General features: G+C 42.1%; 1 protein-coding gene across 11 annotated transcripts in view; it reads left to right on the top strand.

The window, feature by feature from the left end:
* LOC139563749 (syntaxin-binding protein 5-like) overlaps positions 1-26,298 on the top strand; it is a 60,265-nt gene that overhangs the window by 20,588 nt on the left and 13,379 nt on the right. For all 11 annotated transcript variants that reach the window (XM_071382659.1, XM_071382668.1, XM_071382666.1 and 8 more), the window contains 12 exons: positions 2,027-2,150; positions 2,311-2,389; positions 2,490-2,644; positions 2,839-2,911; positions 3,114-3,261; positions 3,378-3,445; positions 5,210-5,250; positions 7,191-7,417; positions 8,443-8,630; positions 8,898-9,023; positions 21,923-22,074; positions 24,977-25,042. In XM_071382659.1, the coding sequence (XP_071238760.1) occupies positions 2,027-2,150; positions 2,311-2,389; positions 2,490-2,644; positions 2,839-2,911; positions 3,114-3,261; positions 3,378-3,445; positions 5,210-5,250; positions 7,191-7,417; positions 8,443-8,630; positions 8,898-9,023; positions 21,923-22,074; positions 24,977-25,042 (1,447 nt within the window). The remainder of the gene's footprint in view (positions 1-2,026; positions 2,151-2,310; positions 2,390-2,489; positions 2,645-2,838; positions 2,912-3,113; positions 3,262-3,377; positions 3,446-5,209; positions 5,251-7,190; positions 7,418-8,442; positions 8,631-8,897; positions 9,024-21,922; positions 22,075-24,976; positions 25,043-26,298) is intronic.

Genomic DNA, 26,298 nt, shown 5'->3' with positions numbered 1-26,298 from the left:
AGACAACAAAACTATGAAATAACACATATGGAATCATGTAGTAACCAAAACAGTGTTAAACAAATCAAAATATATTTGAGATTCTTCGAAGTAGCCACCCTTTGCCTTGATGACAGCTTTAAAGCTGTCATCAAGGCATTTTGCTTGGTATTCTCTCAACCAGCTTCACCTGGAATGGTTTTCCAACAGTCTTGAATGAGTTCCACATATGCTGCGGACTTGTTAGCTGCTTTTCCTTTACTCTGCAGTGCAACTCATCCCAAACCATCTCAATTGGGTTGAGGTGATTGTGGAGGTCAGGTCATCTGATGCAGCACTCCATCACTCTCCTTGGTCAAATAGCCCTTACACAGCCTAGAGTTGGGTCATTGGCGGATCGCTGGCGGATCCCCACTAAGCGCAAACCAGATGGGATGGCGGATCGCTGCAGAATGCTGTGGTAGCCATTCTAGTTAAGTGTGCAGTGTCACCAGCAAAGAACCATCACACCTCCTCCTCCATGCTTCACGGTGGGAACCACACATGCAGAGATCATCTGTTCACCTACTCTGCGTCTCACAAAGACACAGCGGTTGGATCCAAAAATCTCAAATTTGGACTCAGACTAAAGGACAGGATCCCACCAGTCTAATATCCATTGCTCCTGTTTCTTGGCCCAAGCAAGTCTCTTCTTCTTATTGGTGTCCTTTAGTAGTGGTTTCTTTGCAGTAATTCGACCATGAAGGCCTGATTTACGTAGTCTCCTCTGAACAGTTGATGTTGAGATGTGTCTGTTACTTGAACTCTGTGAAGCATTTATTTGGGCTGCAATTTCTGAGACTGTAAACTCTAATGAACTTATCCTCTGCAGAAAAGGTGACTCTGGGTCTTCCTTTCCTGTGGCGGTTCTCATGAGAGCCAGTTTAATCATAGCGTTTGATGGTTTTTGAGACTGCACTTGAAGAAACTTTCAAAGTTCTTCGAATTTTCCGGATTGACTGAATTTCATGTCTTATAGTAATGATGGACTGTCATTTCTCTTGAGCTGTTCTTGCCATACTATGGACTTGGTCTTTTACCAAATAGGGCTATATTCTGTATACCAGCCCTACAATGTCACAACACATCGGATTGCCTCAAATGCATTGAGGAAAGAAATTCCACAAATTAACTTTTAACAAGGCACACCTGTTAATTGAAATGCATTCCAGGTGACTACCTCATGAAGCTGGTTGAGATAATGCCAAGAGTGTGCAAAGCTGTCATCAAGGCAAAGGGTGGCTACTTTGAAGAATCTAAATTCTAAAATATATTTTGATTTAACACTTTTTTGGTTACTACATGATTCCATATGTGTTACTACTATTATTCTACACTGTAGAAAATAGTAAAAATAAAGAAAAAACCATGTGAGTAGGTGTGTTCAAACTTTTGACTGGTACTGTCTTCGTGTGCATTTTGAAGGAACAACGAGGCCTAAACGGTAACGTTGTTTATAGTAGAACAGCTAGCTATGTCGCTTCAGGGCGCTTGTCCCGCTCTCCGGTTGTTATTTGATTAAACCGCTGGTGCGTACTCGGTTCCTTCATGCCAAAGACAACTCTAATACATGTTACAACGTTGCTCTTTATTTTTAATGGCTTTAATGTTATTGATGGGTCCTTGGCTGTAACAAAACGTTGCAATTCCTCTCTTGAAGGAATCATCATTCACTGACATACGTTGGCATCTGTAAAGTAGTGACTGGCTACAACGATCGAGGAGCGAGAGTGAGCCAACGGAAGGGGAGAAATGACCATATATTTTTAAAAATAGATTTTAATGAACTGTAATAGGCCTACACAGTATTTTATTTTTAGGAAATGCTCCACACATTACATATTTCTAACCCCCCCCCAAATACTCAGTTCATAATTATTTGTGTACTGCTGCCCATTCCTGTGGACTGTCGATCCTGTCCCGTTCTGTTCTGCACTTGACTCTAGAACTTCACTCCCATTCCTGCCAGAAGACCCGTGTCAACCCTTAGTATCCTCCCCTCCTCCAGGCCATCCACTCAGTAGCCTGGCACCATGAGGGAAAACAGTTCACCTGCAGCCACTCAGATGGAACTCTGACCACATGGAACGTACGTGTCCCCGCCAAGCCTACAATCACCATCACACCACACGGTAGGTTCTGATGCACACACAGACAACAATGGCCTCAGGAAGACAAAGATGGATGGAAACAGCACAAAATACGAAAGCATGCCCAAATTAGTCAGATAATAGGCTATGGGTACAATATGTTAATGTGTTGAGTTTTTTTCTCTGCAAAATTCCCCTCCAGGTAAGCAGCCCAAGGATGGAAAGAAGCCAGAACCATGCAAACCTATCCTCAAAGTGGAGTATAAAACGACTAGAGCTGGGTGAGTGATTGTTTGTCCTAATAAACAATCATCCATAAAGGCTTGACCATGTGATCTGTCTAGGTCATTTATTGAATGAATGACTTCATTTCATATCCAGGGACGCCTTCGTGGTCATGTCTGGAGGCCTGTCGTATGACACGGGGTGCAGGAGGTCCTGTCTGACGGTGATGCATGGGAAGAGTACTGCCGTTCTGGAGATGGACTATCCCATCGTAGACTTCCTCACGCTCTGCGAAACACCATATCCTAATGGTAAGTTACAGTATTATAGCACTGTTACCGAAACACCATATCCTAATGGGAAATTCAGTTTGAAATACAAAATTGGATAATGATACATTTTGGCAGCTTATGCTTCCATATCTAACACTGTCATAAGGATTTTATTTTATCAAGACAGTTGAATGTTGTTGTTTTTTTAAACCTTTTTTGCTGCTTCCTCACAGATTTCCAGGAGCCTTATGCTGTAGTTGTCCTCTTGGAAAAGGATTTAGTTGTCATCGACCTTGAACAAATTGGGTGAGTCTTGTTGTTACAATATGCTACATTATGCTTGCACAATACATGGAACGATGTCCTGCTGTTAGCTAACTTCAGTAGTAGGGTAGAGGGGTTGGAATAAAAGCAGAAGACAAGTTTCTATTGCACATCTGTGTACGTTAGACAATAAAGTCATCTTCTGAATCTTACAACCACAGCTTTTTCCCCTTTTGATTGACAGGTACCCAATATTTGAGAACCCGTACCCTCTGTCGATCCACGAGTCTCCAGTGACGTGCGTGGAGTACTTTGCTGACTGCCCTCCTGAACTCATACCTGCACTTTACTCTGTGGGCTCCCGGCAAAAGAGACAGGGTTACAGTAAGAAGGTAATGTGTCCCACTTAAAAAAATATGTTCTAGAGTAAAGTAGTTCTATATTTTGATTGTATCTATATGGTCACACGGTTATTGTTGTGTAGTAAAGGCCTTTTTTGTATTTCCAGGAATGGCCTATAAGTGGTGGTAACTGGGGCCAAGGCACACTGAGCTACCCTGAGATCATCGTCACTGGGTGAGTACCTACTGAACACCTGAAGGCTGAAACACAACCATAGAAATCGTATAATGCACTTCTATACGTAAGTCTTTCGAAGTGTGCACAACACTTACCTAACAAACTGTATTACAATTATGTACAGTGCCTTCGGAAAGTATTCAGACCCCTTGACTTTTTCCAAATGTTGCTACGTTACAGCCTTATTCTAAAATGGATTAAATAAAAAAGAAATCCTCAGCAATCTACACACAATACCCCATAATGACAAAGCGAAAACAGTTTTTTAGAGATTTTAGCAAATATATAAAAAATAAAGAGCAGATACCTTATTTCCATAAGTATTCAGACCCTTTGCTATGAGACTCAAAATTAGGCTCAGGTGCATCCTGTTTCCATTGATCATCCTTGAGGTGTTTCTACAACTTGATTGGAGTCCACCTGTGGTACATTCAATTGATTAGATATGATTTGGAAAGCACACCCCTGTCTATATACGTTTGTTGACAGTTGACAGTGCATGTCAGAACAAAAACCAAGCCATGAGGTCGAAGGAATTGTTCGTAGAGCTCCGAGACAGGTTTGTGTCAAGGCACAGATCTGGGGAAGGGTACAAAAACGTTTCTGCAGCATTGAAGGTCCCCAAGAACATAGTGGCCTCCATCATTCTTAAATGGAAGAAGTTTGGAACCACCAATTCTCTTCCTAGAACTGACCACCCTGGCAAACTGAGCAATCTGGGGAGAAGAGCCTTGGTCAGGGAGGTGACCAAGAACCTGTTGGTCATTCTGACAGAGCTCTAGAGTTCCTCTATCCAGAAGGACAACCATCTCTGCAGCACGCCACCAATCAGGCCTCTATTGTAAAGTGGCCAGATGGAAGCCAATCCTCTGCAAAAGGCACATGACAGCCCGCTTGGAGTTTGCCAAAAGGCACCTGAAGACTCTCAGACCATGAGAAACAAGATTCTCTGGTCTGATGAAACCAAGGTTGAATTCTTTGGCCTGAATGCCAAGCATCACATCTGGAGGAAACCTGGCACCATCCTTACGGTGAAGCGGCAGGGACTGGGAGACTGGTCAGGATCGAGGCAAAGATGAATGGAGCAAAGTACAGAGAGATCCTTGATGAAAACCTGCTCCAGAGCACTCAGGACCTCAGACTGGGGCAAAGGTCCAGCTTCTAACAGGACAACAACCCTAAGCACACAGCCAAGACAACGCAGGAGTGGCTAAATGTCCTTGAGTGGCCCAGCCATAGCCCGGACTTGAACCCGATCGAACATCTCTGGAGAGACCTGAAAATAGTTGTGCAGCATCGCTCCCCATCCAATCTGACAGAGCTTGAGAGGATCTGCAGAGAAGAATGGGAGAAACTCCCCAAATATAGCTGTGCCAAGCTTGTAGCGTCATACCCAAGAAGACTCTAGGGTGTAATCGCTGCCAAAGGTGCTTCAACAAAGTACTGAGTAAAGGGTCTGAATACTTATGTAAATGTAATATTTCAGTTTTTTATTTGTAATAAATTAGCAACATTTTCTAAAAACCTATTTTTGCTTTGTCATTATGGGGTGTTGTGATGTCATTATGGGGTGTTGTGATGTCATTATGGGGTGTTGTGATGTCATTATGGGGGGGGGGGGATTTAATAAATTTAAGAATAAGGCTGTAACGTAACAATGTGGAAAAAGTCAAGCGGTCCGAATACTTTCCCAAGGCACTGTATTTACGATATGTTTTTACCAACAAAGCTGATCCCATTTTCCTTCTTTGCAATGAACAGACATGCTGACGGCTCAATCAAGTTTTGGGATGCTTCTGCAAGTGAGTATGCTTTTTAATTGGATTCCTTCGATATATAATTGGATGAAATAAGAATACCACAACGGTTCGTCCCTTTTGTGAAGAAATGTAATTCATTTGTATACAGTATGTAGAGCCAATGATACCTGTAGATCAATGCTCATAGTTCATTATAATATACACTGCTCAAAAAAATAAAGGGAACACTTAAACAACACAATGTAACTCCAAGTCAATCACACTTCTGTGAAATCAAACTGTCCACTTAGGAAGTAACACTGATTGACAATAAATTTCACATTCTGTTGTGCAAATGGAATAGACAACAGGTGGAAATTATAGGCAATTAGCAAGACACCCCTAATAAAGGAGTGGTTCTGCAGGTGGTGACCACAGACCACTTCTCAGTTCCTATGCTTCCTGGCTGATGCTTTGGTCACTTTTGAATGCTGGCGGTGCTTTCACTCTAGTGGTAGCATGAGACGGAGTCTACAACCCACACAAGTGGCTCAGGTAGTGCAGCTCATCCAGGATGGCACATCAATGCGAGCTGTGGCAAGAAGGTTTGCTGTGTCTGTCAGCGTAGTGTCTAGAGCATGGAGGCGCTACCAGGAGACAGGCCAGTACATCAGGAGACGTGGAGGAGGCCGTAGGAGGGCAACAACCCAGCAGCAGGACCGCTACCTCCGCCTTTGTGCAAGAAGGAGCAGGAGGAGCACTGCCAGAGCCCTGCAAAATGACCTCCAGCAGGCCACAAATGTGCATGTGTCTGCTCAAACGGTCAGAAACAGACTCCATGAGGGTGGTATGAGGGCCCGACGTCCACAGGTGGGGGTTGTGCTTACAGCCCAACACCGTGCAGGACGTTTGGCATTTGCCAGAGAACACCAAGATTGGCAAATTCGCCACTGGCGCCCTGTGCTCTTCACAGATGAAAGCAGGTTCACACTGAGCACACGTGACAGTCTGGAGACGCCGTGGAGAACGTTCTGCTGCCTGCAACATCCTCCAGCATGACCGGTTTGGCGGTGGGTCAGTCATGGTGTGGGGTGGCATTTCTTTGGGGGGCCGCACAGCCCTCCATGTGCTCGCCAGAGGTAGCCTGACTGCCATTAGGTACCGAGATGAGATCCTCAGACCCCTTGTGAGACCATATGCTGGTGCGGTTGGCCCTGGGTTCCTCCTAATGCAAGACAATGCTAGACCTCATGTGGCTGGAGTGTGTCAGCAGTTCCTGCAAGAGGAAGGCATTGATGCTATGGACTGGCCGGCCCGTTCCCCAGACCTGAATCCAATTGAGCACATCTGGGACATCATGTCTCGCTCCATCCACCAACGCCACGTTGCACCACAGACTGTCCAGGAGTTGGCGGATGCTTTAGTCCAGGTCTGGGAGGAGATCCCTCAGGAGACCATCCGCCACCTCATCAGGAGCATGCCCAGGCGTTGTAGGGAGGTCATACAGGCACGTGGAGGCCACACACACTACTGAGCCTCATTTTGACTTGTTTTAAGGACATTACATCAAAGTTGGATCAGCCTGTAGTGTGGTTTTCCACTTTAATTTTGAGTGTGACTCCAAATCCAGACCTCCATGGGTTGATAAATTTGATTTCCATTGATCATTTTTGTGTGATATTGTTGTCAGCACATTCAACTATGTAAAGAAAAAAATATTTAATAAGAATAGTTATCATTCAGATCTAGGATGTGTTATTTTAGTGTTCCCTTTATTTTTTTGAGCAGTGTATGTTAACATTACATTTGATTCATTTAGCAGATGCTCTTATCCAGAGCGACTTACAGGAATAATTAGGGTTAAGTGCATTGCTCAAGGGCACATGGACAGATTTTTCACATAGTTGGCTCTGGGATTTGAAACAGCAACCCTTTCAGTTACTGGCCTAACGCTTTTAACCACACTAACTGCCACCCCCATTGTCCCCCTTCCTCTGTCCTAGTAATGCTCCAAGTACTGTACAAGCTGAAGACTGCCAAGGTGTTTGAGAAGGCTCTGAAGGGCGGTAAGGAGGAGAAGCCGAGCACAGAGATAGTGGATGAGGATCCCTTTGCCATCCAGACTTTGTCGTGGTGCCCAGAGAGCAGAATGCTGTGTGTGGCCGGAGTCTCCGCCCACGTCATCATCTATAGGTTCAGCAAACAGGAAATGACCACAGAGGTGGTGCAGGTAACCATAGCAACCGGTTTCAATATTCTGTTTATGCAGTGTTTTGTATAATATGTGTACTGTATTATAATGTAAACAGTTTCTCGATATTATATCAATGCAGTGTTTTGAGTATAGGTACTGCACACCAGGATGTTTCTCGATGTTGTATCCATGCAGTGTTTTGACTATACACTGAGTGTACAAAACATTATGAACACCTGCTCTTTCCATGACATAGACTGACCAGGTGAAAGCTATGATCCCTTATTGATGTCACCTGTTAAATGCATTTCAATCAGTGTAGATGAAGGGGAGGAGACAGGTTAAATAACGATATTTAAGCCTTGAGACAATTGAGACATGGATTGTGTATGTGCCTTTCAGAGGGTGAAGATGTGTCTTTGAACGGGGTATTGTAGTAGGTGTCAGGCGCACCGGTTTGTGTCAAGAACTGCAACGTTGCTGGGTTTTTCACGCTCAACAGTTTCCTGTGTGTATCAAGAATCGTCCACCACCCAAAGGACATCGAGCCAACTTGACACAACTGTGGGAAGCATTAGAGTCAACATGGGCCAACATCCCTGTGGAACACTTTCAACACCTTGTAGAGTCCATGCCCCAATGAATCAAGGTTGTTTTGAGGGCAAAGGGGGGTGGGGGGTATGGGGTGCACAACTCAATATTAGCAAGGTGTTCCTGATGTTTTGTACACTCAGTGTATTGTATACCAGCAATGTGAGGGTGTATACTGTACCAGCGATGTGAAGGTGTATATTGTACCAGTGATGTGAGGGTGTATACCAGCAATGTGAGGGTGTATACCAGCAATGTGAGGGTGTATACCAGGGGCGTGAGGGTGTATACCAGCAATGTGTTTTTTACCTGACTAATCAGGAATTCCTTATTTTCTGGCATTGATAAATTGATAAATCATTTAAAAAATAAATTCCTAATTTATTTTATTGGCCTTTTATTATGGTTTTCCAGATGTTCCCCGGCTATTAGGCTTTTTGTTTCTAGGTATTATTACTCTCTCTCCTCAGCTGTTGGAGGTGCGTATGCAGGGTGAGCTGAACGATGTGGATTCTCCAGACCCAGCAGGAGACCATCCTCCCACCCCCTCTACCCCAGTACCTCCCTCCTCCTCCAGCCCCACCCAGGAGGGAGAGCCCTCTGAGGCCCAGCCCTTCACCTCTGATGACCGGCCCAGAGATAACGTACCATGCCTTAAGTATGGACCACCAGACAGTGCATGTTCTTCTCCTGCCAGGCATTGACATTTTCTATTGTAGACTTCAAAACTCTAGTATTCTGTTTTATTACAAGAAGTGTCATCCATGAAGAAAAGACAAGATAATGATAAGTAGGCTATTTGTATGTAAGATTAATGCACATACAAATGAATTATAAACAGTGAACAATAGGTGATGGTGTAGCAGTGTATCTAGGTACAGTAAGGACTGTTCACTGCATGTTGTCTGGTGTGTCGTGTCTGCAGGGTCCGGAGCGCCCCTTTGAAGCAGTCTCCTGGTTACCAGGTGGAGCTGGTCATTCAACTGGTCTGGGTTAGTGGGGAGCCGCCGCAGCAGATCACCAGCCTGGCCGTCAGCTCGTCAGACGGACTGTAAGTCCGCCTGTCCGTCCATCTGTCAGCATGAACCTCTGCTCTCTTGATGGTCAAGGTGTACATGAGACACATCACCTACAGCTGTATTCATGCAGAGATCACAGACAAATGGAATATACTGGACCTCAGGGCATATAATTTACTTTTTGGTCAATCGGGACAAAAAATCTACCAGCTGCTCAGATGTTTTACCAGCCAAAATATTTTTTCCCTGCTAAAATTACACCAACAAAACACACAAAAAAAGGATGAGCATGCTTTGTAATGTTTCTAAAACAATACATGTATTACTAGTAAGAAGTAATGTGGTATATTGTTTAATTACATTTTTATTAACCAAAATATCACAGGTGAGACAAAAATTTTCACCTGCCCCTTTAAGGGCGTGAGTTTACCGGGCAGCGCGACTCTAGTCATGTTTGTGCCTGTGAGATTCTGACTAATAGAGGCGTTGGCTTCTCTTCTCCTAGCAGTTGAAAACTCAAACATAGAAATACGACCTAGCTTGTGAACAAAACAATGTAACTAGCCAAGAAACACAAGGACAAAGTCTCACTTCAGTAGACTTTTGTTTCAAGTAAATTAGACCAACTGTTATGCCTGCGCTAGCGTTTCTAAAAAATGTATCTTTCACTCAGCTCTTCACCTGCGTACAGCTATGGAGCGAGATACCTGCCAAAAGGTTGGGATAGGATAGTAAGAAAATCCATACGGAAATTGTTAGGAGCGTAAGAAAAGCCATGCGTGAAACGTAAACGTGAAATTGAATCTGTGAACATACAGACACCATGTTACGATTACGGACTAACATTTTAGACAATTTGCAATTCTGTTGCAATTCTGTTGCAATTCTGACGTACAATAATACCTTTCAGAGTTCTGGCAGTTTCATCTCACCAACAAAAAAAAACGTACACCAAACGGTCTGTGTAGAAGTAAGGGAAACCGGAAAGAGGCATCTTGCACGTTTTCAAGTTAAAAGTCTCCATTCTCTCGTACTCCTCAGTTGAGTTTACTTCACATTTAGGTAGCTAATGTAATGGATTTGTTTACCAGCGCATGTCTAGATAGCACGAGCTGTATTATGCCTACAGTGAAGTTTCAGTCTGCTAGTTGTATCTCTACAGCATGGGCATATCTCTGGGTGACGTGGACATCCTCATGTATGCACCTTATCAAAATATAACTCAATATTGCACCATCCCATTCTCTGGAGTCTGTCTGCAATCATAACCAGTAGTATCTAACAGGATTAATGAATCATAACCAGTAGTATCTACCAGGAATAATGAATCATAACCAGTAGTATCTAACAGGAATAATGAATCATAACCAGTAGTATCGAACAGGAATAATGAATCATAACCAGTAGTATCGAACAGGAATAATGAATCATAACCAGTAGTATCTAACAGGAATAATGAATCATAACCAGCAGTATCTACCAGGAATAATGAATCATAACCAGCAGTATCTACCAGGAATAATGAATCATAACCAGTAGTATCTAACAGGAATAATGAATCATAACCAGTAGTATCTAACAGGAATAATTAATCATAACCAGTAGTATCTAACAGGAATAATGAATCATAACCAGTAGTATCACCCAGGAATAATGAATCATAACCAGTAGTATCTAACAGGAATAATGAATCATAACCAGTAGTATCTACCAGGAATAATGAATCATAACCAGTAGTATCTACCAGGAATAATGAATCATAACCAGTAGTATCTACCAGGAATAATGAATCATAACCAGTAGTATCTAACAGGAATAATGAATCATAACCAGTAGTATCTAACAGGAATAATGAATCATAACCAGTAGTATCGAACAGGAATAATGAATCATAACCAGTAGTATCACCCAGGAATAATGAATCATAACCAGTCGTATCGAACAGGAATAATGAATCATAACCAGTCGTATCGAACAGGAATAATGAATCATAACCAGTCGTATCGAACAGGAATAATGAATCATAACCAGTCGTATCGAACAGGAATAATGAATCATAACCAGTCGTATCGAACAGGAATAATGAATCATAACCAGTCGTATCGAACAGGAATAATGAATCATAACCAGTCGTATCGAACAGGAATAATGAATCATAACCAGTCGTATCGAACAGGAATAATGAATCATAACCAGTCGTATCGAACAGGAATAATGAATCATAACCAGTCGTATCGAACAGGAATAATGAATCATAACCAGTCGTATCGAACAGGAATAATGAATCATAACCAGTCGTATCGAACAGGAATAATGAATCATAACCAGTCGTATCGAACAGGAATAATGAATCATAACCAGTCGTATCGAACAGGAATAATGAATCATAACCAGTAGTATCGAACAGGAATAATGAATCATAACCAGTAGTATCGAACAGGAATAATTAATCATAACCAGTAGTATCGAACAGGAATAATTAATCATAACCAGTAGTATCTAACAGGAATAATGAATCATAACCAGTAGTATCACCCAGGAATAATGAATCATAACCAGTAGTATCTAACAGGAATAATGAATCATAACCAGTAGTATCTAACAGGAATAATGAATCATAACCAGTAGTATCTAACAGGAATAATGAATCATAACCAGTAGTATCTACCAGGAATAATGAATCATAACCAGTAGTATCTAACAGGAATAATGAATCATAACCAGTAGTATCTAACAGGAATAATGAATCATAACCAGTAGTATCGAACAGGAATAATGAATCATAACCAGTAGTATCACCCAGGAATAATGAATCATAACCAGTCGTATCGAACAGGAATAATGAATCATAACCAGTCGTATCGAACAGGAATAATGAATCATAACCAGTCGTATCGAACAGGAATAATGAATCATAACCAGTCGTATCGAACAGGAATAATGAATCATAACCAGTCGTATCGAACAGGAATAATGAATCATAACCAGTCGTATCGAACAGGAATAATGAATCATAACCAGTCGTATCGAACAGGAATAATGAATCATAACCAGTCGTATCGAACAGGAATAATGAATCATAACCAGTCGTATCGAACAGGAATAATGAATCATAACCAGTCGTATCGAACAGGAATAATGAATCATAACCAGTCGTATCGAACAGGAATAATGAATCATAACCAGTCGTATCGAACAGGAATAATGAATCATAACCAGTCGTATCGAACAGGAATAATGAATCATAACCAGTCGTATCGAACAGGAATAATGAATCATAACCAGTCGTATCGAACAGGAATAATGAATCATAACCAGTCGTATCGAACAGGAATAATGAATCATAACCAGTCGTATCGAACAGGAATAATGAATCATAACCAGTCGTATCGAACAGGAATAATGAATCATAACCAGTCGTATCGAACAGGAATAATGAATCATAACCAGTCGTATCGAACAGGAATAATGAATCATAACCAGTCGTATCGAACAGGAATAATGAATCATAACCAGTCGTATCGAACAGGAATAATGAATCATAACCAGTCGTATCGAACAGGAATAATGAATCACAACCAGTCGTATCGAACAGGAATAATGAATCATAACCAGTCGTATCGAACAGGAATAATGAATCATAACCAGTCGTATCGAACAGGAATAATGAATCATAACCAGTCGTATCGAACAGGAATAATGAATCATAACCAGTCGTATCGAACAGGAATAATGAATCATAACCAGTCGTATCGAACAGGAATAATGAATCATAACCAGTCGTATCGAACAGGAATAATGAATCATAACCAGTCGTATCGAACAGGAATAATGAATCATAACCAGTCGTATCGAACAGGAATAATGAATCATAACCAGTAGTATCGAACAGGAATAATGAATCATAACCAGTAGTATCTAACAGGAATAATGAATCATAACCAGTAGTATCACCCAGGAATAATGAATAATGAATCATAACCAGTAGTATCTAACAGGAATAATGAATCATAACCAGTAGTATCTACCAGGAATAACGAATAATGAATCACAACCAGTAGTATCTAACAGGAATAATGAATCATAACCAGTCGTATCTAACAGGAATAATGAATCATAACCAGTCGTATCTAACAGGGGTAATGAATCATAACCAGTAGTATCTAACAGGAATAATGAATCATAACCAGTAGTATCTAACAGGAATAATGAATCATAACCAGTTGTATCTAACAGGGGTAATGAATCATAACCGGTAGTATCTAACAGGAATAATGAATCATAACCAGTTGTATCTAACAGGAATAATGAATCATAACCAGTTGTATCTAACAGGGGTAATGAATCATAACCGGTAGTATCTAACAGGAATAATGAATCATAACCAGTTGTATCTAACAGGGGTAATGAATCATAATAATAGCTGTTTGGTGAATCTATTAATTATGTATGACCACTGAAGTCATCGCCACTCAACATATTTTTTATAGAATATTTTGATATTTATTTCATCACTCAAAATCTTTCATATTCTGTAGGAGAGGTTAATATGAATGTACAATAATTTGACATGATTTATATGAACAGGGTCATGAACATATGGACTTTGAAATGAACAAGAGGTTAAACGTAGGCTAAGTCTAGCATAAGCTTCCTCCCACACTTTACAATAACTCTGTTGCAGTGGTCTTAGGTAGTCTCCAGACCTATTTGCCTACTAGCCAAATAAAGTGCCGAGCATGCATGATGTGTGCAACTCGTCATTCCAACATATTTGAACATTTCATTCAATCTTCAGTATGTCATCCATTCAGTAATTTGTCTGCGTTGCAATAAGAACTAAATCAAAGAGAACAGAACAATCTTATTATTTTGTTTATTGAAATCGGTGTGTGTATTCTAAATGTATCTAAATTCTCCAAAGTTCTTTAGCCTATCACTTTCATAATTCAATGTTTAATTTAGGCCTATCCAAATACAAAATAGGCCTTACATTTTTTGGGTTAACTGCCTTGTTCAGGGGCAGAACAACAGATTTTTACCTTGTCAGCTCAGGGATTCGATCCAGCAACCTTTCGGTTACTAGTCCAACGCTCTAACCACTAGGCTACTTGCCGCTCCTTGAATAGGCTATAGATAGTCTTGACCATTGGGACCCCTTGGCTAGTTTGCTCAGGACAGGTTATAGCCAAGACTTAACCAATATGTAGTTTTGTCTCATTTATTAATATGGATATAGCCTCTGCGTGATGGGGTTGTGCAACGTAAATGGCTATAACAAGCCTCCATACAGAGTGGAACAGTCAAAAGGCCTACAGTCCGTGCTCCCAAATACTGGGAAAAGTGTGATTCATTAGGTTACATGATCACCACAGTAGCCCCACGCGGCTATAAACGTTAATTCTGAAATGATATGGCCATTAAATAACACACAACAGCATGGTATATTTAGATAGCGGAATAGGCCTAAATCATATTTACTTTCTATTTTGCAGCGCAGGCGGTTATTCTAGACAAGGCTCTTCTGTGACTTTATCATTCTCGTTCAAATATTTTTTATTGAACACATACAAGAATGGTGTATCGGTATAAAAGCCAGGTATACAGTTCTTATCTATACATAAAATAGCAGACAGAAACAAAAAGACCCAGGGTTCCGGGTACAAAACAAATATTACAAAACAAGACATACAGAACATGGACAGGTATAAAGAAAGAGGGTAGGTGTCCCCCCTTACCCCTCCCCCCCTTTATCCCTCCCCCCCTTCTTCCCCCCCTTTATCCCTACCCCTTATTACCCTCCCCACTGCTCGGGTGGCGGTGCCAGCACACGCTGACCAAAGGTGGATTAAAATATTACAGTTGAGAGTGCGTTAAAAAGTACAAATTCACAGCGCCACATGGTCTAAGTAGTAGAGGAAAGGCTGCCAGATTTGATCAAATGTTGATAATTTATTGTTCAGAATATATCTAATTCTTTCTAAGTGTACAGTGTTTGCCAATTCGCTGAGCCATAATTTGGTAGTGGGCGCTTCCCTCTTTTTCCAAAACAACAAGATTAATTTTTTTGCTGAAATGAGACTGTAAGAGATGAGTTGTTTTTGGGGGTTGGTTAATCCGTTTAGGGAATCCGACACTCCCAGGATTATCAGAAGCGGGTCTGGATCAATTGAAGTCTCCAAAACTTCCGAGAGGATCCTAAAAATTCCACTCCAGTACCCATACAAGCTAGAGCATAGGGCAAAGCAGTGGAGTAGTGTACCCTGTGCAGCCTGACATTTATCACACATAGGGGATGTATCAGGAAATATCCTATGCAGTTTGGTTTTGGAATAGTGTAATCTGTGTAATACCTTGAATTGTATGAGACGGTGTCTGGAGTTAATGGAGCAGGTGTGGATGTACTCCAAGCTATCTTCCCAGTCTGACACTGAGATGTCAGTCCCTAGTTCTTCCTCCCATTTTGCCTTAATGGCATCTGTAGAAGGTGTGCTAACAGATTGAAAAGCATCATATAAACGAGATATCAGTTTGTCTGAGGTGGGGGATGTTTTTAGGCATCCGTCAAACATGGAAGGCTTAGCGTTCCCGAATGTTGGGAGGTGTTTTCTAACATAGTCTCTGATTTGTAGGTATCTGAAGAAGTTACTTCTGGGAAGATTATAAGTTTCCCTCAGCAACTCAAAGGAAGCAAAGGTCCCTTCTATATATAAATCCCCTATGGTACTTATCCCCAACTCTCCCCATTGCTCAAAGGTGTTATCAAGGTTAGAGGGGGCAAAGGAGGGGTTCCTGGCAACAGGGAGCATGAATGACATTGGTCTAAGCTCGAAGTGGGTTTTAATTTGCTTCCAGATTCGGACTGTGCTATGTATAATAGGATTGTTACGATAAAGTGACCTCTCCAGATTGACAGGCGACAAAATCACAGCACCGATAGAGAAGGGGTGACACTCCTCACGTTCCATACTAAGCCAGCTGGGTGACGGACGTGCGTCATCCAGCAAAAACGTAACCGCGCGGAGGTTAGCGGCCCAGTAATAAAATATAAAATTTGGGAGAGACAATCCTCCTTCCATCTTGGATTTGCAGAGGTGTTTTTTACCTATCCTGTGTGTTTTATAATCCCAGATGAAAGGATTGATAATTGAGTCCAGTTGTTTATGAAAGGATTTAGGTATGAATACTGGGATGTTCTGGTATAGGTAGAGTAGTTGTGGGAGGAAGACCATTTTAATGGCGTTAATTCTTCCGAGCAGGGAAATTGGGAGAGTTCTCCAAAATGGTATGTTTGTCTTGAGTTTTTGCATCAGAGGGGGGAAATTCTCTTTAAATAGTAAGGAGTATTGTTTGGTAACTACAATTCCTAGATAGGTAAATTTTTCTGAAGATAACTTAACTGGAAGATGTTCTAGCCAGGAGGTGTTTTGTAACCGTATGGGCATTAATTCACTCTTGTTCCAATTTATTCTGTATCCCGAGAAGGTACCAAACAAATTAATCACATCAAGAATAGCTGGAATACTAGCTTGGGGTTCTGTTACATAGAGGAGAATGTCATCTGCGTATAGGGAGATCTTATTTAGAGTATCTTTAGTATTATAGCCGTGTATTGCTGGATCAGATCTAATCGCCTGAGCGAGAGGTTCAATGATTAGGGCGAAGAGCATAGGCGACAGCGCACAACCCTGCCTTGTCCCTCTGTAAAGGTTAAATCGGGGCGACAGTGATTGGTTAGTGAGTATTCTCGCACAGGGGTTCCTATATAAAAGCTGGATCCAATTTATGAACCCATCTCCAATATTAAATTTCTGTAGGACTTTGAACAGATAGGACCACTCAACTTGGTCAAAAGCCTTCTCGGCGTCAAGAGATATCACGGCAAGGTCCATGTTGGTTAACCTCTGAGAATACATAATGTTGAAGAGGCGCCTGAGATTGAAGTATGAGTTTCTGTTCGGGATAAAGCCGGTCTGGTCCGAGTGGACCAATTTGCCAATTAAAGTGCTAAGCCTGTTAGCCAGGGTTTTTGCTAAAATCTTTTGGTCTGTATTAAGGAGGGATATTGGTCTGTATGACCCTACCTCTTCCGGATCTTTACCCTTCTTATGTATAACTGTAATGAATGCTTCATCCAAAGTAGACGGGAGAGCTCCCTCCTCCTTGGCCTGAACCAACATTTTGTGCAGGTAGGGAGAGAGCATGTTGCTGAATGTTTTATAGAATTCACCAGGGTATCCATCTGGGCCCGGGGTCTTGCCACTCTTTAGAGATTTAATTGTTTCTCGAATTTCTGCTAGAGAAATTTCCTTATTCAGGAAGTTAGAATCTTCCTGGTTCAGGGCAGGAAGATTACAGTCCTCCAAAAAGTTTTGCATAATTAAGGGGTTAGGATCTGCTTTAGATGTATATAGAGTCTCATAAAACTGTCGGAATCTGTCATTGATGTCTTTGGGGGAAGAGAGTAATTCCCCAGAAGTCGATTTAACTTTGTGAATCATTCGGTCACTCACATTTTTTCGAAGTTGTCTGGCGAGTAATTTGTGTGGTTTGTCACCAAACTCAAAATATTTTTGCTTGGCGTAGAGAAAGGATTTAGCAATTTTAGCTGAGAGAATCTGATTATATTCAAATTTTAAAGAGGTAATTTTTTTATGTTTCTCCATAGATGGATGTCTAGCATTCTCCCTATCCAGTAAGTGAATTTGTCCCTCCAGTTCTACCAATTTTCCCCTGTTTTGCCTACTCCTGGTAGTCTGAAAGGAGATGATACAGCCTCTCAAATAAGCCTTCAGTGTTTCCCACAATAATGTTGGGGAAGTCTCTGTGTTGTCGTTGGTATCAAAGAAAAATGCAATTTGGTCTTTAAGATGTTCACAGAATGTTGGTTCTGTGAGGAGCTGAGGATTCAACCTCCAGACCCTCTCGTTTGGTACGATGTCAGCCAATCTCAGGGAGAAGGTGAGTGGACTGTGGTCCGAGATTATAATATCATGATACCTCACATTACAGGTATAGGGGAGTAGTTTAGCATCAACCAAAAAGTAGTCAATTCGAGTATAAACATTGTGAACATGAGAGTAAAAGGAGTATTCCCTACCCGTAGGGTTAGTGATCCTCCATATATCAAATAAGTTAGAATTCTTTATGTAGGTATTCAAGAATTCACTTGAATAGGAGGTGGGGGTTCGCCGGGTAGAGGATCTGTCCAAGTATTGGTCTAGCACACAGTTAAGGTCCCCTCCGATGACCAGGTTAGTGTGGGAGACATCTGGAATCAGGGCAAGGACTCTTTTGAAAAAAGAGGGGTTATCAATGTTTGGCCCATAGATATTTAGTAGAGTTACAGAAGTAGAGTGGATCTCTCCTATTACGATCACATAACGACCCTCTTTATCCACAATAGTGGTTTTATGTAGAAAGGGAATTCCTTTCCGTACCAGAATCGCTGTGCCTCTCGTTTTGGCAGAGAAGTTAGAGTGATACACTTGCCCCACCCACCTACATTTAAGTCTGCTATGAGAATTATTTTTCAGATGGGTTTCTTGCAAAAATATAATATCAGACGAGAGTGCTTTCAAGTGGGCTAGGACCTTGCCTCTCTTAATTGGTTCGTTTAAACCCTTGACATTCCAGGAAGTGAATGTGAGCCCCGCCCCCCTCTCATTTGTAGTTCCTATGGTGGCCTGCATAACATGTAACTCAGTAAAAAGGTAAGCAAGCGCACCAAGCCGTCACGATCAGCATATGTAGCACCTACACCCGAGCAGTGTCCAACCAGCCCCCCCCCCCCCTACAAGCACCTTTACTTCCCACCCTGTTCCCCTACTTTCCCCACCATTTACCCCCCCGATCAACCCACCTTTAACAGGCATACACAAATAGGAGAGAAAAAAATATAAAAATAAAAATAATAAACACATTGTCTGGCCGATGCCAAAAAAGCACGGCGCGACCTCGAACAAGAGGTGAAACAAAAATAAAATCCCAACTATACGTTCACCTCTCACTATCCTAGAACTTCTACTAACATATGAACTGAGGAGGCTCCCGCGAGTAAAGTGTTCAATTAACATCTAATAAACCTAAAGAGGATAAGTTGCAACTTAAACATATTGCGCACTTAAGCGTCATCTTGGGTCAATCCCTGAGATAAGCAAGATATAGCAGCACAAGATTATATTGCTAAGCAATGCCGGTCTAAACATGAACCATCAGCAACCGACAGACAGCAGAACATTTACATATTGTGGGTTAGATAGGAAACAAGAATTTTTCTAAATTAAATGTACCCCCAACCAGAAAATAAAATAAAAAATAAAAAGGTTATATATATATATATATATATATATATATACATACATACACACATACATACACACATATACACATATATATATATATATACATACACACACACACACACCACACCCAAAATACATGTAAAAGAATATATAAAAAAAAATATATACATATATATATGCATACATACACATACCTACACAAACATTCATGCCCCAGAATAATAATCTACACTAGTTTAAAATATACACATACATTATGGTAACATGCTAAGAGAAAATAATTATAAAGTACGAATAGTAATTATATGTACACACACCTATACAGACACTACCGAGGGCTGGTGGGGGTCTAAATCGGGAGAGCGGCCCTCGGCTAAGACAGAGGCAGAACGGCACAAAACTTCAACTTGCTATCCAGGTGTCTGTGTCTGCCCCTTCCCAACCGTCACCCCCAGTCCCATGCAAGCAGTAAATAAATGGTATTGTAATAACAATAAATGTAAGAATTGAAAAATAAATAACGAAACCAAACAGCAACAAAAAATGGGGGAATATAAGTATGTTCAACCGAAAGTGTCAATGGTCAAACCTGGAAGGCATCGCTCTGAACACAGCCAGAATGAAAGTGACTTTAACTGACCGCCCTCCACAGCATCTTACATGTTCGGTAGCCCTCGTTGAGACCGTTCATTACGGTTTCACCCGTTATGGTATAGTATGGATTCGATTCCATGAGCAGACCCTAACACACAATGACAATGCACTCTAACCTGTACGGGGGATTGGCGTATGTTCCCGGATAAACTTCTCTGCGTCCAAAACCGAGGAGAGCCAGATCTTCTCACCGGAAGGCGGGGTAATTCTTAGTCTTGCAGGGAAGAGCAAGGCTGGGCGAAGATGGAGTTTGTAGAGCTTGGTCATGACATCTCTGTAGGCGCCGCGGTCCTTTGCCACATCGGGCGCATAATCATCATAGACACGGAAGGGGTGCCCTTTATGTAACAGGTTGCCCCTCATTCGGGCCTCGCGCAGGACAAGATCCTTGGTCTTGAAACTGTGACAACAGATGATGACTGGGCGAGGACGTTGGCCCGGTCCAGGCACCGGAACAAGGGCGCGATGTGCACGGTCCAGCTGGGGGTCCGAAGCCAAAACATCCGATCCCATTGCATCCTTCAGTAGCTTGGCGAAGAAGTCGGTGGGGCGAGAGCCCGCCTCTACCCCCTCTGCCAGACCAACAACGCGAAGATTATTACGTCTGGAACGGCCCTCCAGGTCGACCACTTTCACAGAGAGCCTCTGCACCCTACCCTGCAGTGACGAGCACAGCTTCTCTAACTCGTCGATCCTACCAGCGTTGAATTCAGAAGCCCTCTCAAGGTCCACAATACTCTGGCCCTGCGACGCGACCGTTCGAATGGTGCCCTCGATTTTGGTGTCCAGTTCAGCAATAGTAGCCTTAAGATCCTCAGCTAAAGCAACACGTAGTTCTCCCAACGCCCGGGTAAGTTCTGTAAGTGTCACGTTTTTGCCTGTGCCTTCCGCCATGTCTGTCTCGTTGTTTGGTGAGGAGTAGGCCTCCGATAAGGATTTATTGTCCTTTGGTCGCTTATTACTCGGCATTTTTACACAGAAAGTTACAATGTTGTATTAGAAAGAAACGTTTGTTGTAAAAAGTGTCATAAAGTAGGTTAAGTTAGATTATTTCGCAAAAAAGTTGCAGGAGCCTCTCACACACAGCCGTTCACTCCAACATGCTAGCTCCGCCCCTGACTTTATCATTCTCACACATGTCATTTGCTGACGGCCCAAGCCTATACTACGCCATGTACTTGTATAACGTCGTTATTGAATGCCGTTCTAAAACAAGCTCTAGACGTTTATTTTATTAATGAAACCGGAAGCTGCAAAGCAACTCTAACGTCTGGGTTAGAGTTGCTTGATAGACTAGCAACGTTCGGTTTATGTCCGTTGCAGATGCCACATTACTGACAAAAGTTTGTACGTATAAAAAAGATCTGTAACCAAGTGAAGGGAGAAGTAAAGGGTGTTTACAAATCTAATTTAACATCTACGTTTAGTGTTTCACGCATGGCTTTTCTTACAATCCTAACAATTTACTTATGGATTTTTTTTATGATCCTAACGAAATGTACGTTCAACCTTTTGTCAGCGATCTCGCTCCATACACGTCCCCCAGCCAGGCAGTGTTGCAGGGAGAATTAGGCTACATAGGATTTGTAGTTCTTTGACTTTGTGCGATTAATTTACCAGCTATGAAACAAAACGGCAGAAATAATTTGAAAACAGCTACTGCAGCATTTATTTTAGTATAAATGTGATCGTACTTGACTATTTAAAAAAATATATAACAAATGTGAGTGAAATGCTCGCACTGTGGAGCCCTGACCACAAGGCAACATGGCTGGTGAAATAGACATCTTACCCACAAATGCCAAAATCTACCTGCATTTGGCAGGTGGCGGGTGTTAATTTTAGGCCCTGCTGTAACTGCATCGAAGGCTTTATTGGTTGCATGTAGGGCTTAAAACAGTTTATGTTGTTTCTAAAACTGCAGGTGACCCGAGTTCAGTAAAAATGATTCACCTTTTCTTTTCCTCCCACAGTGTGGTGTTTGGCAACAGCAGCGGTCTGGCTGTCGTGGACTACCTTCAGAAGAGCCTCCTCCTGAACATGAGCACATCAGAACTGTACAGTCCCTCAGACCCCTACCAGAGACAGCCTCGATCGCCTCGCAAGACACGACAGCCATCTGGAGGTGAAGGGTGCAAGCTTTCACATCTTAATCTTCAGTTGAGTAGGCCAAGGCATGTAGCTATGTTCCCAGAAATGAAAGGAAATATGTTCACACAGAATGTAGTGTCAAAAAGACTACAATATCTTCCTCGTGTTTTTTTAAATGTCTCCCCCCTGCAATAGCAGGGGGAAACAACTTAAGTATGTTCCCTAGAACCCCTACCTGATAGTGTCATGAAAGGGATTTGTGTAGTAGTGTGTTGTCTAGTGAGTTGTAGTGTGGACTGAAAGGTATTGATAACTACTGTGTATAACGTAGATCTCTATGGTCCAGTGTATGCCTGACCTATTAAAGCCAGTAAGCTAGCTAGAGGAGCAGGCCTCACACTAGGCTCGGGCGGTAACCAGATTTTCATTTCGTCATACAGTACTTCTCTCATCCCGGGATTTACAATATTACCGACATAGCACACAAGGGGGTGATAAAAACGCAAGAAAAGCCCATTGGTCCTCTATTACCAGAATGCTGACAAAATTAGCACAAACTAATAGAGAAATCGCATAAATGCTAACGAGCGAAAACAAGCAAACTAATTTTAAAGACAGGCAAATCCAGCTCATAAAGTTATACAAGCATAGCTAGTAGCACTACCAAATGTCATTTTCATTGAGTGTAGACATTTACAAGCGAAAGTGAACGAGATAAACGGTGCAAATGAACGAAGATGTGATGCATGCTTTGCTGAAGGAAGAGCAGCATGTGTTCACAGAGCAGAGGGGAGAAGAATAGAGAAGGAAGAGCAGCATGTGTTCACGGAGCAGAGGGGAGAAGAATAGAGAAGGAAGAGCAGCATGTGTTCACGGAGCAGAGGGGAGAAGAATAGAGAAGGAAGAGCAGCATGTGTTCACGGAGCAGAGGGGAGAAGAATAGAGAAGGAAGAGCAGCATGTGTACACGGAGCAGAGGGGAGAAGAATAGAGAAGGAAGAGCAGCATGTGTACACGGAGCAGAGGGGAGAAGAATAGAGAAGGAAGAGCAGCATGTGTACACGGAGCAGAGGGGAGAAGAATAGAGAAGGAAGAGCAGCATGTGTACACGGAGCAGAGGGGAGAAGAATAGAGAAGGAAGAGCAGCATGTGTACACGGAGCAGAGGGGAGAAGAATAGAGAAGGAAGAGCAGCATGTGTACACGGAGCAGAGGGGAGAAGAATAGAGAAGGAAGAGCAGCATGTGTACACGGAGCAGAGGGGAGAAGAATAGAGAAGGAAGAGCAGCATGTGTACACGGAGCAGAGGGGAGAAGAATAGAGAAGGAAGAGCAGCATGTGTACACGGAGCAGAGGGGAGAAAAATAGAGAAGGAAGAGCAGCATGTGTACACGGAGCAGAGGGGAGAAGAATAGAGAAGGAAGAGCAGCATGTGTACACGGAGCAGAGGGGAGAAGAATAGAGAAGGAAGAAAAAGGGCACAGGGAAAAAATGGCAGCTGTACAGAACTCATCCAGAGCTCTTTGACTTCTGGCGGTAAGCCATTATAAGATATTTGATAGCAAACATTTAGTAGTGATTTGCATACAATTGTAACATCATGACCTCACAACAGAGTCGCTGATAGATATAGAATGCTATGGACTCAGCAGCTTCTGCTTTCTCCATTTGGGCAATTTATAAACAAACACGTGACTGGCTCAACTGTTCTGGGGAACTACAGTAAACTTCATAATGCAAAATAATGTCCTTGGTGTAATGGAAAACACAATCTGCTTTATCTCCTAAGGTATTGCACAAGTTGACTGCCCGTATTAACTTAAAAAGTAGCTACAAATATTCAAACTTATTGAAAAACCTTTTTTCAAAATTCCCCCTGTATACCCTATATACAGTATACCACCCAAGCCTACCTCACACACTTGGCAGCCAGTTTGGCTTCACACCCCTGAGTGCCCCACCCCCTGCAGTAGCATTTGTCTCTCAACAGGAGGCATCACTGGTGGACTGTCCATCTGTTCAGTGACACTGTAGAAGCCACAGAGAAACATACTCATCATGACTGGGCTCTGTCTGTGCTGTGTTTGGAGTGCCCTGCCTTTTTGTTTCAGCTGGTCGAAAGTAAATGTACATTTTGGAGCACTGTACACAAACACATTGGAGTAGGGCTTGTTGTTGCTTCTGACTGCCATGTCATTTCTGTCACCATACATGCTATCTCTCTCTGTCTTGCCATACTTCCTCTTATGCTCTTCCTTTATCTTGCCATCCTACCACTCATGTTTCTCTTTGTGGTCATTCATGTCATCCTTGGCTTAGTGAGCCTCCAGGGGCTCAGCAGGACTGGGTGCAATAGTGTTCTTCAGTCATGCCTTGACTCAAATGTGGATAACTAAGCCTACAATTTCAATTCACTCACAAATCGAGTCATCTTGTCATTATTTGATTTACCGTAAAAATTTATGAGAGTACATTTATATTTAATTAATTAGTCTCAAAAACGGTGGTATTGTTTTTAAACACATACATACTGATCTGCAGTACTATTGGAGTGAATGCAGTTGCTAGCCTCTGTGAGTTTGCTTTTTTCTGTTCTTCTGATTCACTATCATTGTTTTGTCTCACCTATTTTCTACTGTTGATCTCTCTCTATGGCCTTGTAAAGACAAAGACATTCCGCCTGTGACGTCTTGCATGTCCCGCCTTTCTATATTTTATACGTCTATGAAAAAGACCTATCATTCTTCTAACTCCCGTAAGTCATTTCATGTTTATCACAATCTTTATTGTCTTCTCTCTTTCTCTCTCTCCACCTCTCTCTTTCTCTTCAATCTGCCTTTTCTATCAAGGCACATTCTTCTCACTGTTTATTTTGTGTCTGTTCTCCACATCTCTGTGATAATATCACATTGGTCTAAGACATGTCTGTTCTCCACAGCTCTCAGTGATAACAGCGATGGAAACAACGTTTCAGAGGAGAAAAGCAACAAATCACCAACGTCAGGTAACATTTAATTCTCCATTACTGCATAATACAAAACGCAATCTACCTTTTTGTTGAGAAAGTACTAAAAGGACATGTTGGATATACAGTGAGGGAAAAAAGTATTTGATCCCCTGCTGATTTTGTACGTTTGCCCACTGACAAAGAAATTATCAGTCTATAATTTTAATGGTAGGTTTATTTGAACAGTGAGAGACAGAATAACAACAAAAATATCCAGAAAAACGCATGTCAAAAATGTTATAAATTGATTTGCATTTTAATGAGGGAAATAAGTATTTGACCCCCTCTCAATCAGAAAGATTTCTGGCACCCAGGTGTCTTTCATACAGGTAACGAGCTGAGATTAGGAGCACACTCTTAAAGGGAGTGCTCCTAATCTCAGTTTTTTACCTGTATAAAAGACACCTGTCCACAGAAGCAATCAATCAATCAGATTCCAAACTCTCCACCATGGCCAAGACCAAAGAGCTCTCCAAGGATGTCAGGGACAAGATTGTAGATCTACACAAGGCTGGAATGGGCTACAAGACCATTGCCAAGCAGCTTGGTGAGAAGGTGACAACAGTTGGTGCGATTATTCGCAAATGGAAGAAACACAAAAGAACTGTCAAACTCCCTCGGCCTGGGACTCCATGCAAGATCGCACCTCGTGGAGTTGCAATGATCATGAGAACGGTGAGGAATCAGCCCAGAACTACACAGGAGGATCTTGTCAATGATCTCAAGGCAGCTGGGACCATAGTCACCAAGAAAACAATTGGTAACACACTACGCCGTGAAGGACTGAAATCCTGCAGCGTCCGCAAGGTCCCCCTGCTCAAGAAAGCAAATATACATGCCCGTCTGAAGTTTGCCAATGAACATCTGAATGATTCAGAGGACAACTGGGTGAACGTGTTGTGGTCAGATGAGACCAAAATGGAGTTATTTGGCATCAACTCAACTTGCCGTGTTTAGAGGAGGAGGAATGCTGCCTATGACCCCAAGAAACCATCCCCACCGTCAAACATGGAGGTGGAAACATTATGTTTTTCTGCTAAAGGGACAGGACAACTTCACCGCATCAAAGGGACGATGGACGGGGCCATGTACCGTCAAATCTTGGGTGAAAACCTCCTTCCCTCAGCCAGGGTATTGAAAATGGGTCGTGGATGGGTATTCCAGCATGACAATGACCCAAAACACACGGCCAAGGCAACAAAGGAGTGGCTCAAGAAAAAGCACATTAAGGTCCTGGAGTGGCCTAGCCAGTC

Source organism: Salvelinus alpinus, chromosome 34 (genome assembly GCF_045679555.1).
Source record: "Salvelinus alpinus chromosome 34, SLU_Salpinus.1, whole genome shotgun sequence".
NCBI classification, from domain to species: domain Eukaryota; kingdom Metazoa; phylum Chordata; class Actinopteri; order Salmoniformes; family Salmonidae; genus Salvelinus; species Salvelinus alpinus.
Note: the sequence above shows the minus strand (reverse complement) of the source record. Positions and strands in the feature narration are given on the sequence as shown.